General features: G+C 37.9%; 1 protein-coding gene across 1 annotated transcript in view; it reads right to left on the reverse strand.

Moving 5' to 3' along the window:
* The window catches only part of LOC102836586 (bile acid receptor-like), a 40,191-nt gene extending 24,891 nt beyond the window's left edge, over positions 1-15,300 (reverse strand). The window contains exons 1-3 of the mRNA XM_006865990.1: positions 15,237-15,300; positions 12,782-13,135; positions 9,345-9,485 (exon numbers count right to left, since the gene is read on the reverse strand). Of these exons, the coding sequence (XP_006866052.1) occupies positions 9,345-9,485; positions 12,782-13,135; positions 15,237-15,300 (559 nt within the window). The remainder of the gene's footprint in view (positions 1-9,344; positions 9,486-12,781; positions 13,136-15,236) is intronic.
* Between the last annotated feature and the right edge of the window lie 3,468 nt (positions 15,301-18,768).

Below are 18,768 nucleotides of genomic sequence, written 5' to 3' on the forward strand. Positions count from 1 at the left end.
AAAGCCTCATCTTTCTCCCGCGGAGCGGCTGGTAGTTTCAAACTGCTGACCTTAAGGTTCGCAGCCCGATTCGTAACCACTACGCTACCAGAGTTTAGCCAATGTTATTTTGTTGTCAAGTGCTGTCAAGTCGGTTCCAACTCATAGCGACCCTATACAGGGTTTTTGAGGAGCGGTTGGTGAGCTTGAACCATCAGCTTTGCAGTTCAAACCCACAGCACCACACCAATAGACAATAAAGAGGAGAAAATCAAAACAACGAAGAGATACCATTTCACTCTAACAATAATGGAAAGTGTACAAAACAGAACAACAGCAACAAATCCTGGCAAGGGTGGGGAGAGATTGGAATCTTCATCCACTGCTATTGGAACTATAAAATAGTGTGACTACGATATGCACTTGCTTAAAATGTTGGAAATAGAAACAGATTATGATCCAGCAAATGCACTAGTAAGTATATGCCCTATTGAAATAAGAACCATGACACAATCAGATATATGCACATCCATGTTCACTGCAGCATTATTCACAGTAGCAAAAATAAGGAAACAACCTAAGTACCCACCAATGGATGAATGGATAAACTACAGTGCATACATACAATACTATATAGCATTAAAGAATAACATGAATCTGTGAAACATCTCATAATATAGATAAACACAGATGACGTGCTGAATGAAATAAGTCAGTTACAAAAGGACAAATAGTGTATGAAATCACTATGATATAAAGTCAAGAAAAGGTTTACACTCATAAGGAAGCGTTCTTTGAAGGTTAGCAAGTTTGGACGGGAAGAGAGGATAAATCACTAACTAAAGGCTAGACATGGAGTCCTGGTGTGGCGCTGTGGGCTAATACATCAGACGGCAAAGTCATTTGAACTGCAAGGTCCGTGGTTCAAGCTCACCAGCTGCTCCTTGGAAACCCTATACAGGGTCTCTATGGGTCAGAATCAGCTTGATGGCACTTAACAACAACAACAAAGGCTAGACACATATTAACTTGGGTGATAGGAAAGGCAGTACACGAGGGGACTTCAAACTGTTTGTGGAAAAATGGAATTAAGAGCTAATGGAACTTTTCCACAAATGTTTTGAAGATCCTTTATACAACAACAACAACAAAAAGGGAAAATAATCACAAAATGAGCAAGGTAAAAGAAAACACTGGGAGGACCACAAAAATTAAAGGCAACAAAGGTAAATAGGATTCCATAAGCTATTATATACACAGTCCTGAAATAGCAGTAATAACAATGCGCTGAGTGGTTATATACATAGACAGTCAAGCTGAACAAGGATGGGAAGGTGAATGGGGCAACCCACAAATATATATATATATATAAAATGAATGAGGCAGTCTCCTCCTATAAAGATTTACAGCCTCGGAAGCCCTGTGCAGGGTCATTATGAGTTGGAATCAACTCCATGGTACTTAACAACAACAACAAATATATACACACATACACACACACGAGTCAAAAATTATCCTCACTGGTTATATTAAAACAGCCATCCACATCCATGGCTGATAATAACATTGAATGTGTACATGAAATGATTCTGTTGAATAGACAATGAGAGTGGATTATGTGGCAAATCATTTGCAAATCAGCCATAGCACTGCCATGAAATAATCCACTACTGACTTAGGTTTTGAAAAGATTGTTCAAGATGCGTACCAAAACAACTCATGGAAGAGCATACACAGAAGTGTTTGGACATCTGCAAACAAAATTTGGACTGATACTCGAAGGTAAAATTTCTTTTTAAAATTCATTACTGGTGACAAGACATGGATTCATGACTATGAGGCTGAGAGTAAATGGCAGAGTGTGGGAAGGAAACACCCTTAATCACCAACCAAGAAAAAGTTCAAAAGTCAACCATCAGCAGGAAAATTGATGCTTACAGTTTTCTGGGATTCTCAAGGGCCAGTATTGGGACAGCTTCAAGAAAAAAGCTCAACAGTCAGCAGTGTTTGTTACAGTGAGATGCTCCCTAAAGAGCTGAAGCCTAAACTTTGGATTAAATGCAGAGAACTGCTACCAAAGAGCATTATGATCCTGCGTGGCAATGCACATCCACACACTTCTACCCACACTGTCAACACTCTTCAAAAACTTCGTTTTGAGGTGTTAAAGCATCCTCCCTATAGTCCTGATCTTGCTCCATCAGACTTTCACCTGTTTGATTCCCTGAAAGCAACATTTTGAGGATGAAGATTCACCCCTGATTAAAAAATAAAAAAATAAAAAAAAGTGAAGACAGTGGGGCATTCATGGCTTACAGCTGAGCCTAAAACATTTTTTAATAGGACAATATGAAAGCTTGTTGTAAGATGGACAAAGTATATTGAAAAGCAAGGAGATTATGTCGAAAAATGATGTATTGGACTTTTCTAAAAGTGATTCAAATAAATTCTACAGGCAGAGTGTGGATAATTTTTTACTCGAAGTTGACAGATGATGTTTCTACATATATTTACATGTACTATAAATATATCCATAAGTATAGTAAGGTATATGTGGCTAAGTTATGAAAACATCTTAGCTCTAACCAAATAGCTTAAGAGAATGAGTTGCTGGCCCTTGGGGTTCAGGACAGTAACCTCAGGGGCATTGTAGTCAATTTTCTACGTCCTACTTTGGTGAGTGGTAACTGGGGTCTTAAAAGCTTGTGAGTGGTCTAAGGCGCAAACAATTGGTCTCTCTCCATCCAAAGCAAAGAAAAATGAAGAAAAGCAAAGAGAATGAGTGGACCACATGAACCCCAGCCTCCATGAACCTGAGACCAGAAGAACTAGATGGTGTCCACCTATCACTGCCAACCACTCTGAAATGGATCACAATAGGAGGTCCCGGATAAAGTGGGAACATGTGGAATAAAACTCAAAAATCATTTAAAAAAAAGACCAGGCTTACTGGTCAGATACATTCATGAAATCCCCAGACTGTGTCCCTTAGTCACCCTTCAGGTCTGGAATTGAAACCCTGTGCTCAATTTTCAGCCAAACAATAGGTCTATAAAGTGAATAATAACAGAGGCTTGTATACCTTAGACTAATCAACCATTTGAGAGCAAAAGGGCAGCATTTACCCATGGACAAAGTTCATGAAGGTTAGGAAAGAAGAAGGAATGGAGATGGGAAACACAGGAAGGAAGTGGGATAAGTGATGTTGCATTGTGGGGATTGCAGTCAGTGACATGAAACAAAATGTGTATGAATTGTTGAATAGAAAACAAACTTGCTCTGTAAAGCTTCATCCAATTCAGAAAAATAAAAGGCTTTTAAGCCTTTTTTAACAAACCAACAAAAGAACCCCTCAAAATCATTTTTTAAAAGGCCAGGCTTACCTACTGGTCTGATAGAGACTGATGGAACTCCCAAAATGATGGCCCTGAAACACCCTTCAAGCCTAGAACTGAACTCACCCTGTAGCTCACCTTTCAGCTATATACAGTAGACAGACCTATAATATAAACAATAACATCAGAGAGATAAGCATTCATTAGAACAATCCATCACAGGAAGTCAAAAGGGCAGCGTTTGCCCAGGGATAAAGCTCAGAACGCAGGAAGTGATAGGAAAGAAAGACAAAGGAAAATGGTAAAAACAAGGAGGAAGTGAACATGTTACCTTTGTGAGGGTTGCAATCAATGTCACAAAGTAATTGTGTATGGATTTTTTAATGGAAAACTATTTGCTCCATAAACTTTTACCCAAATCACAAAGTTTTTTAAAAAATAACAATGCATTGCTTTGTTGAGAAATAAATAAATAATACATAAAAGTGCTTTGAAGCAATTTAAAAAGGAAATCTGGCAAATAATAAAATAAGTTGAACAGCGCATACACATGCAAAATTGCTAGGAAGTAAAGAAGTCATTAGAATCAGGTGGAATTGAAGAAAGACGTTTTAAAGAGGTGTGTTTATTTTAAAAGAGGTTTTAGTTTAGCTCTGAGAACAAAGAATGTCCTAAGAGGAAGGGGATGTCAGAGGTTTAAAAGGGAGGAAGGTAAATGGATGAATATTATTTGAAATGGTGATCAAGAACCTCAACCACAGAGCTGTGTCAAATTAATAATTATTTGGTTAAGGTCAATTAAAGACTCCTTTGAAGAAAGGAATCATGGCATATTGGAGTCCATGAGATGAGGGAAAGGGCATAGTTTAGATACATTGGACCAACTGCTTGGTACACAGAGTATAATACTGATGATGACATAGAAAATAGACGCCATCTTGCTTCAGGGACTACAAACGACAAATTGGTTGTCTAAAAGGGTGAAGAAATTGTTGAAGAACAAATGTTTCTAATTAGTTTATCTCTCTCCTTCTGGGAAAAAAAAAGAAAAGGATAAGAAACATTCTAAGAAATTAAACTATTACAGCTTGATATTGGATGGATGATTGAGCAACCATACTTAAAGGCAGTTGATTAATGGATAGGAATATTCTTAATGACAAGTCAGAGAGTTCCAATCTACTACTTCTTGTTGTTGTTAAGTGCTGTCGAGTCAGTTTCAACCCACAGCGACCCTGTATAGGGTTTCTGATGAGTGGCTGGTGAACCGACCTTGCAGCTCAAACTGCCTTTGCATCCCAGTGCATTAACCCATAGTGCCACACCAGGGCTCCAATCTACTACTAATTCTACTAAATATTTTAAACCACAATATGGATCAGACTTGTTAGTTATAAGCAGTTTATAAAAATATCTCAAACATTATATGATGGAAAAATAAATTTCAAAGGTCTTCACAGACTGGAATAGTGAAAGTTCATCCAGGGTAAATATTAGACTTCATATAGGATGTCAGTCTGTAACTTTTCCAATGTTTCTTAGCAACAAATGTTTGTATCTTTAACCTGCATGATCAGCCCTGCAATATTTCTGAGATAATATTAAATAACATGAAGCAGACATTGTCACATACATTGTAGTTCTGAGCGCATAACACCTGAGTGAAAAAAGACACTAGAGTTGCCTTATTTGCATTTGGCTCTACCACTTAGTTAGCTATGTGACTCTCTATGGCTTGATTTCCTCATTTATAAAATGTGAAGTGTCTACTTCATAAAGCTGTGGTAGGAATTAAATAGCTTGTAAAAGGCTTGGTTCTATTTTTATTGGCTTTCTGTCCAACTCTCCAAGAAAAGGTTCCAGTGACAGTGGAAACTTTTCTTGAGCTCTAACCTATTTGACTTGTTGTTAGTTGCTGTCTTAGTTCTCTAGTGCTGCTATAACAGAAATACCACAAATGGATGACTTTAGCAGACATAAATTTATTCTCTCACAATGTAGGAGGCTAAAAGCCCAAATTCAAATGCTGGTTCTGGAGAAGGGTCCATGTCTTCTTGTAGGTCCAACATTCCTTGGAGATCTCCAAGTATCTTGGCATCAATCTGTCCCTGGATCTAGGAGCTTCACAGTGCAGGGACCCTACAACCAAAGGACACACTCCACCACTGCTAGCTTTTCTTTCTTTGTGGCAGTGGGTCCCTTTTTCCCTGCTCACTTCTCTCCCTTTTCATCTTTTGTAAGATAAAAGGTGGGGTAGGCCACAGGCCTGGGAAATTCCCTTACCTCTGATTAGGGTCATGATGGGATTGTTGCCTTTGTTGTTACGTGCCATCAAGTGGGTTCCAACTCATAACGATCTTCTATAGCATTTCCAAGGAGCAGTAGGTAGATTTGAATTGTTGACCTTTTGGATCAAACCAACCTTGCAGTCCAGTGCTTACCCTACAGCACCACAGCAGGACTCTATGATGGAATTAAGGGTGATGTCACTCTGTAGGATAATACATATGACAGCAAGGTCGGTTTGAACTGCAAGCAAGGTCAGTGGTTCAAACTCAACAGCCACTCCTAGGAAACCCTATACAGGGTCGTTATGAGTCAGAACTGACTTGACAGCACTTCACAACAACAACAACAACATGCCACCCTTAATCCTCTTACTGGTTTATCACATCAGACCACATCATTAGGGATCATCCCATAACTTCCAAACCACTGAGAATCATGGCCCAGTCAATCTGACACAATTCAATCCATGACAGTTGCCATCAAGTTGATTCCAACTCATGGTAACCCTACATAATATGCCAGAGGGTTTTCAAGGCTGTGGCCTTTTAGAAGCAGATTGCCAAGTATTACTTCCAAGGCCTGGATGAGTTTAAAATCCCAACCTTTTGACCAGTAGTAGTATGATTAATGAGCTCTTGTAGCGTAGTGACTACGAATTGGTCAGCAGTTCAAAACTACAAGCCGTTCTGCAGGAGAAAGATGAGGCTTTCTGCTCCCTTACAGCCTCAGAAACACTCTGCAGGGTCACTATGAATCCGAACCGACTCCACGGTACTTAACAACAACAACAGTATGCTTAAGGGAGTCCTGGTATGGCGCTGTGGGTTAATATGCCAGACTGCAAATCTGTTTGGACTGCAAGGTCATTAGTTCAAGCTCACCAGCTGCTCCTTGGAAACCCTATACAGGGTCACTATGGGTTGGAACCAACTAGATGGCACTTAACAGCAACAAGAATGTGTTTAATCATTTGCCTCACCAGGGATCTATTTGAGTAAGGACAAAGAAGCATGTTTCCATCTCACCAGCCCATCTCTCCACAGACTCATAGAACTTTGTATGTAGATTGTGTGACTAAGACTCCTGTATTTTGTGCAGATAGAAATACACTATGCATTTAATTTTTTTAAGCATTTCAGTTGCATCACCATTGGGTGAAACCAGGTAACATAAAAAGCCAAGGCAAGGAGAGCATTCATAATGAAAATTCTTTGTACCTAGCATGGAATTTGAGCACCCATGCATTCAAATTTGGAGGGACAAACTTAGAGAAAAAGAGAGAGAGGGTGGGCTAGATGGAGGGTGAGAATAAGGGGGGGAAGGGAGTGAGAAACATCTGGATGCATGTGAATAACATCTGGATGCATGGGAACAGCATTTAAATGTTTATTTGTTTAACCCAAGAAATGCCTGTGTCCACACACCAATTCTCTTTATTAAATCTTGGAATAATTTCTTCAACTTAAAAAATTTTAAGGGCCAATAGATGAAAGGGAAGGAGGGTAAATTTCATTTATGGGATGACTCAGAAAAATAAATACAGATTCCCATTCCCAGAGGTTTACAAACATGAGTTAAAAGATATTTATCAAGGACAAAATAAAGGATTCGGGCTTGTTGGGCCAGACCAGCGCCATAGAGCTGATTTTGATTCATAGTGAAATCAAAACAGAGTAGAACTTCCCCATAGGGAAGTGCTTGACCACAGTACCACCAAGGCTCCTTGATGGCTGGACAGGATAACTTTAAGGTCTATCTCAACTCTCAAATTATAAATAATAAAAGGAATTCGTTTCCCTTTGATTGCAAATAGCTTTGATTAGAGTTTGGATTTTATTTATAGTTAAGTTGTTGATATGTGCTGCAGAGTCAGTTCTTACTCAGAGCTACCCTGTATAGGGTTTCCAAGGAGCTGATGGTGTGTTTGAACCAATGACCTTGAGGTTAGCAATCTGGTGCTTATAAATGGAATATAGCATTGGTGTTTATTAGATAAGAGTGTAACTGGATAAAAATTAAGGAAACTATGATAGCAGTTGAAGGCAGATTTCATTACAAAGAGAAAATGGAGAAATGGCCAGAAAACTTATAGAATAGTATAATTGCAAGATAACATTTGCACAAGCTTAGATATGGATAGAAACTATTAGCTGTACTCTAAAAAGGAAAGTATGTTTTAAAATCACTTTGAGATCTAGGGAACAGGAAGAAATGTGATAATGCCAAAATCTTGATACTACTGCCGTTAAATGACATCATAGAAGTTAAGGAAAACACTTGAGTGTATAAAAGATACTCAAAATCTTAGCTACTCTTCTGTATGTTGAGTTAAAATTTGACATATATGTATTTATTTTTAGCCAATTTCACACCCCTAAGCATCCTACAAATTTCTGAAGATACAAAACTGAAGAAACCCACTGCCACCTCACAGATTTCAATTCATAGCGGCCCTGTATAGTGTTTCTGACGATCGGCCGATGGGTTTGAACCACTGACCTTGCGGTTAGCAGTCCAGTACTTATACTACAATGCCACACCAGGACTCTAAGAGGAGGTTCAATACACAAGGATCTCAGAGTCCAAAGGATATGCTCCACTAAAGTTTCCAAGACTGCATGCAGACAGCCTCATCTTTCTCCAGTAGGGAAGTTGGTGGATTTGAACTGCTGAGCTTTCAGTTAGTGAGATGGGGGGAAAGGGTATCCAGAAATCAGGATTAAACACAAGCCACTTATTGACTAAAGCTTTGTGCCTGAGCTCTTCAGGAATACTAAGTGTTATGGCCCTCCCTGCTTGGGTAGTTGTGGAAATGTGTAGAACATGCTCAGTGTGCAGAGTTGAGCAGCCACATTCTGGGACTTGCCATTAAGAAAGAACAGACCACCATAGAAATTCCATGTTTTACTTCCTTGTAAGATGTTTTACAGGCTGGACTGGTTTTACACAGTTCCCTAAGCATAACCTCAAAGCAGGACTTCAATGAGGGCAGAAGAAAACACCTGTGAGGGACTCATCTGGAGTCCTGGAGAACAATGCATGCACAATATCCAAGAATAAGTTTTATCTGTCCATACCAGAGGCCTTTGTGGTGGAATCCATGATACCTTTTTCCACATAAAACCTTTTTTAACCTTCAGCAAAGCCTTTTGCTTTTTGGAGACAAGGGTTAGCATTGCCTATGGTCTTCCTAGTCTCCTCTGGTGAGATCTTTCTTCTGAATAAATCCTTTGCTCTTATAAAACTCTACCTGTCTAACCTTGTTATTCTTGGTCCATGAAATACCATTCTTGTTCCATTCAGGGTTGGGGTTCCCCCCTGCACCCTGATAATATTAACAGCTCAATTCTTAACCCACAGTGCCACCAGGGCTCCCCATATAACTACCATTTTAAATTTTCACTCTTTCAAGATGCATTATATAAATTTTGATTAAGTAACATTATGAAACATAAAAATTTAAAGTTAAGAATTATTACTGAAAGTAGGGAAATAAACAAAGAGGCTTCAAAAAGTTCACAGAAAAATTGAATTAAAAGATAGTAGAATTTTTCCATGAAACTTTTGAAGTTCCCTCATACATATATAGCAGTGTTCATGGAACTAGTTAGTTACCTAAGCTGGTAACTGGCCTTCTTAATCTAGGAGTTGTTAATGAAATAGCTTAAACCAAACAAATACGTAAATGTTCAAAATGACAACTTGAATATACTCAGTTTGCAGTAAAGCATAGGCACTTACATTCTGCCAACATTCCTACAGCTTTACATTTTTTCAGTCTGCACTCTTGACATTTTCTACGCATGTACATGTCCATTTCACAGTGACCACCATTCTTGCAACTATATACTGCATTTTTGGTGATACTACGTCGAAAAAATCCTAATAAATAAAACATTAAAAAAAAATTTTTTTACCATTCGTTATTTTGGTTATATATCATTCTATTAGCATATACCTTCAGAGTGGAGTTATACAACAAATTAAATTAATTAAATAAAGTATTTTTTCTCTCAATAGGAGACTTTCTTTAATATACACTTACCTAGATAATATTTCAATCCTTTTATGATTGATATATTCTATTTCAACATTGTTCTTTCCAATATTTACTCCTGGAAATTAACTTAAATAGCTCTATCACATTAAGACCTTCTTTTACTGGTTGTAAAAACATCATCTAAAAGCATTTTTTAAACTATGTTCTTAGAACATTAAGGCTTCATAAAGCAACCCTCCTTTGAAAGAATAGGTGGTCATATAAAATAAACCTGTAGGAAAAATGTTCTATTTTTTCCTCACATTTCCACCTTAACCCATGTGTGCTGGAATATTTTTCTAAAATTATTCCACTGTCCAATTTCCCTTTTTAGTACTGCACCAAAGTTGCTAATTTATTTGATTGAGGCATTACATGGAGTGTGTGTGTGTGTGTGTGTAAATTTATGCCTTCTTTTCACTTTTTAAATCCATACACAGAATTCCCTATTATCATTTTTTTCTTCACTGTCCTGTCCCTGCTATTGTCCTCTTCTTCCATTCCAGGTAGTCAGTGTTCTTCTTGGAATCCTGTCATATACTCTTTTCCTGTTGACACACTTGAGAGTCAGAATTTCATAACCAAGACTCAATAAAAAGAGTAAAGATCTCAGCACAGATTTACAGAACTATGCCTGTCTTTTATTTTGTTTTAACATTTGTTTTGTTTCAAAATTAAGCAAATACTTACCTAACTATTCTATTCATAAAACTGGTACCTCACTTCCCAGAATCTTCATTTGACTATCATTCTTTGTGTTGAGTGAGTTGTGGCATTCTGAGAGCAAAATGTCACTTCATATCCATTACAGATGAGTTTATCTAATATTATAGTGATCTAATGATATTCAGGTCCTGTCCCAACATTGCATTTGTGAATAAAATAATGCAAAAGTATTTCAAAACCTCAAACTTCATTAAATATTGTCTCATTCTTTGACAAATGCCATTGTCAATGTCAGTCTTTACATTCAGATCTTCCATTTGTTTTCAGAAAACAAATTTGAAAATAAACAGCCTTAGACAGAATCTTAGAAATCACTTCATTCAAATTCCCTCCTAAGGCATGAATTATGTCAACCACATGAAAAGATGTAATATTCAAAATTCAGATCACTTTTTAAAATATAATTTTCTATTCCAATATCAGATTCACTTAGGACATGGCAGACTTCTACTACATAAGTATTAAATTTTATGTTAAATGTCAAAGTTCTAATTAAGAGTGAAAAGGAAATTTAATCCCAACTTTATTACATTATATTTTCATGTCTTTGGTTCTACAGATTGATCACCTTTAAATATATGGCTGGCTGTCACTGATTTTACTTTGTTGTCGTTGTTCAGTGTCAAGTTGAATCCGACTCATAGTGACCCTGTATAGGGTTTTCAAAAAGCACCTGGTGGGTTTGAACCACTGACCTTGTGGTTAGCAGTCCAGTGCTCATCCTACAGAGCCACACCAGGACTCCTTTATTTATGGCCCTGTTAGCCATATTCCTTCATTCTGTGATACATTGTAAATTGGAGTCTCTATGCCTTTGATTGGACTCCTGGTATGGCTCTGTAGGATCACCACTGGACAGCTAACCACAGGGTCAGCAGTTCAAACTCACCACCTGCTCCTGGGAAAGCCTACACAGGGTCTCTATGAGTTGGATCTGACTGGACTGGCACTTAATAACAACAATAACAATACCATGCCTGTGATTATGGACCCATTTTGAAGTGGGTTGTTAATGAAGCAGGAGTAATGTGGGACTGGCGGCTCAAGCTCACCAGCTGCAACTCGGAAACCCTATCCAGGGTCGCTATGGGTCGGAACCGACTCGATGGCATTTAATAACAACAACAAAGGATGTCCTGGTGTGGCGCTGTGGATTAATGAGTCAGACTGCAAAGCTATTTGAACTGCAAGGTCGGCGGTTCAAGCTCACCAGCTGCTCCTCAGAAACCCTATACACGGTCGCTATGGATCAGAATCTACTCAACGGCACTTAACAACAACAACGGATTAAGATAAGCACTGAACTGTTCATCGCAGGTCAAGGTCGGTGGCTCAAACCCTCCAGTCACACCTCAGGGTAGCTATGAGTTGAAACCGACTAGATGGCACTTAACGACAACAAAAAGGAGTAAGGATTGGGGCTAAGAGGAGCAGTGGTTATGAGTAGGGCTGCTAATCTCAAAATCGGCAATTTGAAACTACCAGCTGTTCTGAGGGAAAAGGACGTATGAAGATTTCAGCTCCCGTAAAAATTTACATCCTCAGAAACCCTATGCAGAGTCGCTATGAGTCGGAACTGACTCCACTGCATACTACCACCACCACCAAACCCTATACGGGGTCGCTATGAGTTGTAACTGACTCCACAGTACATAACCATCTTACTAGAGAATGTGACTCAAATCACCACCCTCAGTAAGTTTCTTGGGAGCACGGTCTGAGTCTAATAAGCAGGAATGCTTGGCAAAGTTCTTTTTCATGCTCTGGACCCTGCATCTGGCACATCTCTCTCCAGCTGACCTATCACCTGACCCAATTCACCAGCCTTGTTATCAACAGCCTGTTGTCTGACCTAATAATTTGGGTTCCTCACCTCCTGAGATTACCCTGTTGTTGTTTTGAAGTGCCGTCAGTGGATTCCAACCCATAGTGACCCTGAATAGGGTTTTCAAAGAGAGGCTTGTGAGCTTGAACCGCTGACCTTGCAGTTCAAACTGACATTGCAGCCCAGCGCATTAACCCACAGTGCTACACCAGGAGAACACATGGATGAGGGCAAGGCTCCTGACTGACCCCTACGGATTCGAAAGTTACCAGTCTCCACAATTGTGTGAGCCAGTTCCTGACCATTGTGAGTTCTGTGAGACACTCCAGTATGTTGCAGAACCCTGGGACATGAAGGAGGGAAGTAGTGATAATCAGGGAGTGATATCAGGGATTATGATATCATATAACATATTGGGAAAGTTGGAAATTGGGGATCTCGTTGAACTCCACTTCATAGGGACCAACTTTGTACTTATGTTTCTAAAAGACATTATCCATGCAACCTTGAGGCATTCTCACATGCCTAAAATTTTGTGACTCTTCAGTAAACACAAACATTACAGTTTCACTTTAACTTGATCCTTACCTTTGCAGCCCTCACAAGTAAGTGCATTATAATGATATCCTGATGCTTTATCACCACAAACTACACAGAGTTCTTCCTGTCCCTTAATTCGCACTGAAGAATAAATTGGTCTGAATCTTTTTATTGCAGGATATCCATCTTCAGCACAGTGGGCAACCACATAACTGGGTTTATTTAATTCACAGGAAGAAAGTCCACACTGTCCACCACTGTAATATGGATCCAAGTTACAATGACCTTGTAAAAACTGGGTTTGTAAAGCTGGAGGAAACTGGGCAGTAGAGTACTGGCAGTAAGGTGATTCTTGAACATCAGGTTCATGCAGCTGATAATTGACTTGTTCTGGCAAAACATCTAGTTTTGTTAACACAAAAAAGAAGAAATTGGAAAACTTCAAAACCATTTTTGAATTTCAAAGTATTTTATGCCCAATAAACAGAGTTCAACATTTCTGCTCCATCCCAGGGTCTTGCTTTCCAACATAATGGGCAGATAGTAAACTACATTGTGATGTATCCTAACTGTACACTTGCAGGGGCTTACACAGGTTGCTCAGGAACTGGGAGAAAGGGTCGTAGTTTCTAATAGCCTTTATACCTATCCAATCTCCCACCTTAAGTTGTTATTATTATTAAGTGCTGTGGAGTGTTTCCGAATCATAGCGACCTGTATAGGGTTTCCGAGGAACTGACCTTGAGGTTCAAATCTACCTTGCAGTCCAGCGCATTAACCCACAGTGCCACAACAGGATTCCCCCGCCTTAAGTAGAAATGAATGTTTCTCAGAGGAAACAATTTCCCTCATCTTACACATTTCCCTTGTAGAGCAACTCTTTTCAGTATAATCAAGTCAAGAAAGAAAGAAAAAAAAGATGGATGAATAAATTACCCCACCTTCCAAAAAAATAAAAATTGAATGAAAATACACTTGCACCTTAGTAATTTGGTTATCTAAAACAAAAAGAAAGAAAGAAATGTTTTTGTTTAAACTTACCATTTAAAATACCTTAACACTTTCCTTTGCCATTTGTAGTCCTGATTTAAATTATTCGTTTCTTTTTTATTTTCTTGCCCAGTGATTCTAACTAGCAATTATCCGACATAAATTCAGCTATCTCACAGTGTTATTCTAAGGATGAAATGAAGTATGTAAAAGCACACTAAAGCTATCAAATGAAACATAATTTATAGCAGTAATCTTTTTATCAAAGACTCCCAAACACTAAGTTATTTCCTGATTTCAAGAGAATTACTGAATCTAAATCAGAAAAATTGGCCTAAAAGACCCAGGAATACTTCATTAGTCTATGTAGCGTAGTGGATATGACTTGGGCTGCTAACATCAAGGTCGGCAGTTCGAAACTACCAGTCGTTCCGTGGGAGAAAGATGAGGCTTTCTGCTCCGGTAAAGATTTACAGCCTCAGAAACCCTTTGCAGGGTCACTTTGAATGAGAACCTACTCCAAGGTACTTAACAACAACAAATAATTAGTAAGGATTCTTGGTGTGGTGCTGCGGGTTAATGCGCCAGGCTGCAAAGCCGTTTGAACTGCAAAGTCGATGGTTCAAGCTCACCAGCTGCTCCTCGGAAACCCTTTTCAGGGTTGCTATGGGTTGGAACCGACTCGACAGCACTTAACAACAGCAACAAATAATTAGTAATATTTGTATTTTTCCTGGAGCTGAGTCACCAAATGGCTATAAGTCTTACCCTCAAAACTTTACCACTAAGGGTAAGTTGTAAAATTCTTATTGATCATTCATGTAAATCACTTGCAACATTATAATAACCAGTGCAATGCCAAGTGTTGAATAAATACCGAAGACAGCCTGACATCTGACAAACAGCTTATCAGTAAGTGCAGCGTAACTAATTATTGTTTAAAAGTAAAGTGCCTTTCTTGGATGAAAGTAAAAAGCCTTTTTTCCTCTGGAGAGTATTGGTTGATGTTCCATTGGTTTGGAAACCAGAATTCAAGCTGCAAAAGAAAACTAACATTTAAGGTTACATTTCTATTATAGCCTTAGTCTATTCATAGAAAATTTCCATGGTCTTCTGCATTATTTTCTACTTCTTACCCTTTTATAGGAATCTTGTATTTAAATTAAAATATTCAAGTGTAAGTATCATAATTTCTGTAAACTACATTTACTAAATTGTACAAAAATCATCTCCTACTAGTACCTAAAAATAACTCTTAATTTGCAGACTATTTTTAAAACACTGAATGCGATTTTAGGCTGCTGTGCTTTTCCTTCTTTACAACTGATTCTGACTTACAACATTTAAATACCGTTCATTTTTAAATTAGCTATATTCTCTTGTAAGGAATAATGTAGAGCCCATGGTTCACTTGTTACTTTCTTTTTTAAAAATCTCTGTAGTTAACCATAATCCCCCCCCCCAAAAAAAAAAAAAGTTTTATTGGTTACTTACTATTACTTTTGTTACATACCATAGTGCTGCACTGGTTCAGCAAGACCGTATTCATCAGACACAGAGAAATAAGAATCTGCCATTCTCTGGGACCCACTGCTTCATTCAATTCCTTGAATGCTGGATTTTTCAGACTAAAATCTGAAGGAAACAAAATATTCGTAGATTCTTTAAAACTCTGACAATCAAAACAATATGACTTTATAAAAGTGCAATGCTGTTTTTCACAAGAAAGCAATTTAGCAAAATTTATAAGAGTGAATTTTCAAAATTTAATTAGAAAAATACTCATGGTTCATATTTCTGAACACCAAATTATTTAATTCTGCCAATTTATTTATTGCTCAGCTCTTCACCATGACTTCACCAATATTGGTAATAACCATATGGCCCTTGAAAATGTATCTTGCTTTACAGTTAGCTAGGTTGTAGCCACTGCTTTCCCCCTTTTTTCTTAAGTCATTTATTAAACCTCCTTCTCAATTTATACAAGAGAAATAATGCAACTCTCCTACCAAAGTTGTTGAGGGGTTGAGTAAAATGATGTGTATAAAATATAGCAGTTTTTAATTAATAAATGACTCCCATAATTGTTATTCTAATAGCTTCAGGACTTGAGTATTCTACATTTAGATAAGGGAGAAAAGTTAGTCTTTTTCATGAAGACAGAGAAAATGAAAGAGTAAGAATAGTAATGATTTTCATAACATTTTTATCTTTGTCTTCCAAGCCTTTTGTAAATATTTACTTTTTACAGTACTGTGATATGCTAAACATAATTGGTTGGGCTTCTACTTGATTAATGAAGATAGTTTATCAATTATCTAGAAAACTGTTTTAATAAATAGTAAAGTCTAAAGCTCATAAGCTGCTGTAAGGAAAAGTTTTCAAAATCTAAAAAGATCCCTTATTGGAAAGGCTAGTTATTTTTGTTATTTCTTATAATGGAACACACACACCAAAAAAAAATTTTTTAATACCGCATTCTTGAACAGAATTAAACAGGAAATCACTGTTTAAGAAACTGGAAGTGATAGGAAGAAAATAAAGGTCACACTAAACTTCTACATTAGTTTATTACTTCATCATTTCCATTACAAGATAGATAACTTTTTACCTTTAAAAAGAACCAAAATATAGGGGAAAAGGAATTAAAATCTCGCCAAAAGATATACATGACAAGCCTCTAAAATTATGTTAGAAAACCTTTTGCTTTGATTTATTACTCATATGATAGGTTCCTGGCTAAGGTGTTTATATCTATGAAGATGATCCAAACAGTAGTATCTCTAAAATTTGTCTCCTTTATTATCCGATAGGCACTTGACTATGCAAAGGTTTTCGATTGTATGGATCATGACAAGCTCTGGACAGCATTGCGAAGTATGAGTATTCCGGAACACTTAATTGTGCTCATGAGGAGTCTGTATCTGGACCAAGAAGCAGTTGTTCGAACAGAACATGGGAACACTGAATGGCTTAAAATTTTAAAAAGTGTGCGACAAGGTTGTATTCTTTAACCATACTTATTCAACCTGTATGCTGAGCAAATAATCTGAGAAGCTGGGTTATATGAAGAAAAACGTGGCATCAGGATTGGAGGAAGACTCATTAACAACCAGCGATATGCAGATGATACAACCTTGCTTGCTGAAAGTGAAGAGGACTTAAAATACTTACTGATGACGATAAAAGACCACAACCTTATCGTTGCATTTCAATGTTGTTGTTGTTGTTATTGTTATGTGCCGTGGAGTCGGTTCCGACTCACAGCGACCCTGTACAGGGTTTCCAAGGCTGTAAATCTTTATGGGAGCAGAACGCCTCATCTTTCTTCCGCGGAACAGCTGGTAGTTTCGAACTGTAAACCTTGAGGTTTACAGCCTGATTCGTAACCAATACGCTACCAGAGCTCCTTACATTTCAATGTAAAGAAAACAAAAATCCTCACCACTGGACCAATAAACAGCATTCTTATCAATGGAGAAAAGATTGAAGTTGTCAAGGACTTCATTCTTCTTGAATCAACTATCAACACTCACAGAAGCAGCAGTCAAGAAATCGAATGACGTTTTGCATTAGGCAAATCTGCTGCACAAGACCTTTTTAAAGTGTTGAAGAGCAAAGATGTCAGCTTGAGGACTAAGATGCGCCTGACCCAAGCCATGGTATTTTCAATCACCTCATATGCATGTGAAAGCTGGACACTGAATAAGGAAGACTGTAGAAGAATTGATTCTTTTGAGTTATGGTGTTGGAGGAGAATAGTGAAAGTGCCATGGGCTGCCAAAAGAACCAATATAGCCGTTTTAAAGAAGTGCAGCCAGAGTGCTCCTTGAAGGCCAAGATGGCCAAACTTCATCTCTCATATTTTGGACATATTGTCAGGAGGGACCAGTCACTGGAGGAGGATATCATGTTTGGTAAGGTGGAGGGTCAGAGAAAAAGAGGAAGACCCCCAGCAAGATGGATTGGCAGAGTGGCAGCATCGATGGAGGCAAGTGTGGCAACAGTAGTGAGGTTGGCCCAGGAACGGACAGTGTTTCATTCTGCTGTGCATAGGGTCGCTATGGGTCGGTACCAACTCAATGGCACCAAACAACAACAACAACTTTTGAAAGTACTTGAATCTTTGCACTCTTCTGATAGCATAACAACAATCATTTGGAATAGGTACCATATAGAACAGATAGAGCATTAGTGTACCCCCAAATAAGTACATTTTCACTCAATTTCTCTTAAAAAAGACAATAACTATTATCAAGAGGGGAAAGTAAGAGGGTTTAAAGCACTTACTGATGAATATAAAAGACTACAACCTTCCATATGAATCATACCTCAGTATAAAGAAAACAAAAATCCTTACAGCTCGACCACTAAGCAACATTCTGATAAATGAAGAAAATATTAAAACTGTCAGTCTCATGTAGCAGATTTGTCCAGTGCAACAGGTTGTTTGATTTCTTTACTTTTGCTTCCATGAGTGTTGACCATGGATCCAAGTAAAATGAAATCCTTGACAACTCCAGTCTGTGAGAATTTTTGTTTTCTTTATACTGAGGTGTAACCTACACTGAAAACTGTATTCTTTGATCTTCATCAGTAAGTGCTTCAAGTCCTCTTCACTTTCAGCAAAGTTGTGTCATCTGTATATTGAAGGTTGTTAATCAGCTTCCTACAATCCTGATGTAGTATTTCCTGTATTGCAACAGGTCAGTTGGCTCTCCATATAGAAAGAATTGTGAATACAAAGAGCTCAGTCTTTGTGCTATTTTTTTAGTAATAACTAAAGATCTTAGCAAGTTTCTCTATTGGCAAGCAAACGTGAAAACATGAAGGTGTTCTTCATCACTCTTTAAAAATTACTGCATTTACCATTAAGCTTCACATGTTAAATATATGCACGAGACTGAACATTTATAAAACATTTCATATTGTTTAGATGTAAACTTTGATGAGTGAGAATTCTCTTGAGAAATAATATAGAATGAACTAGAGATAGCACATAAAAACAAACTGGTAATTTTCTGGCAAACACACAGATAAATAAA

Source organism: Chrysochloris asiatica, unplaced genomic scaffold, assembly GCF_000296735.1.
Source record: "Chrysochloris asiatica unplaced genomic scaffold, ChrAsi1.0 scaffold00085, whole genome shotgun sequence".
NCBI lineage: Eukaryota > Metazoa > Chordata > Mammalia > Afrosoricida > Chrysochloridae > Chrysochloris > Chrysochloris asiatica.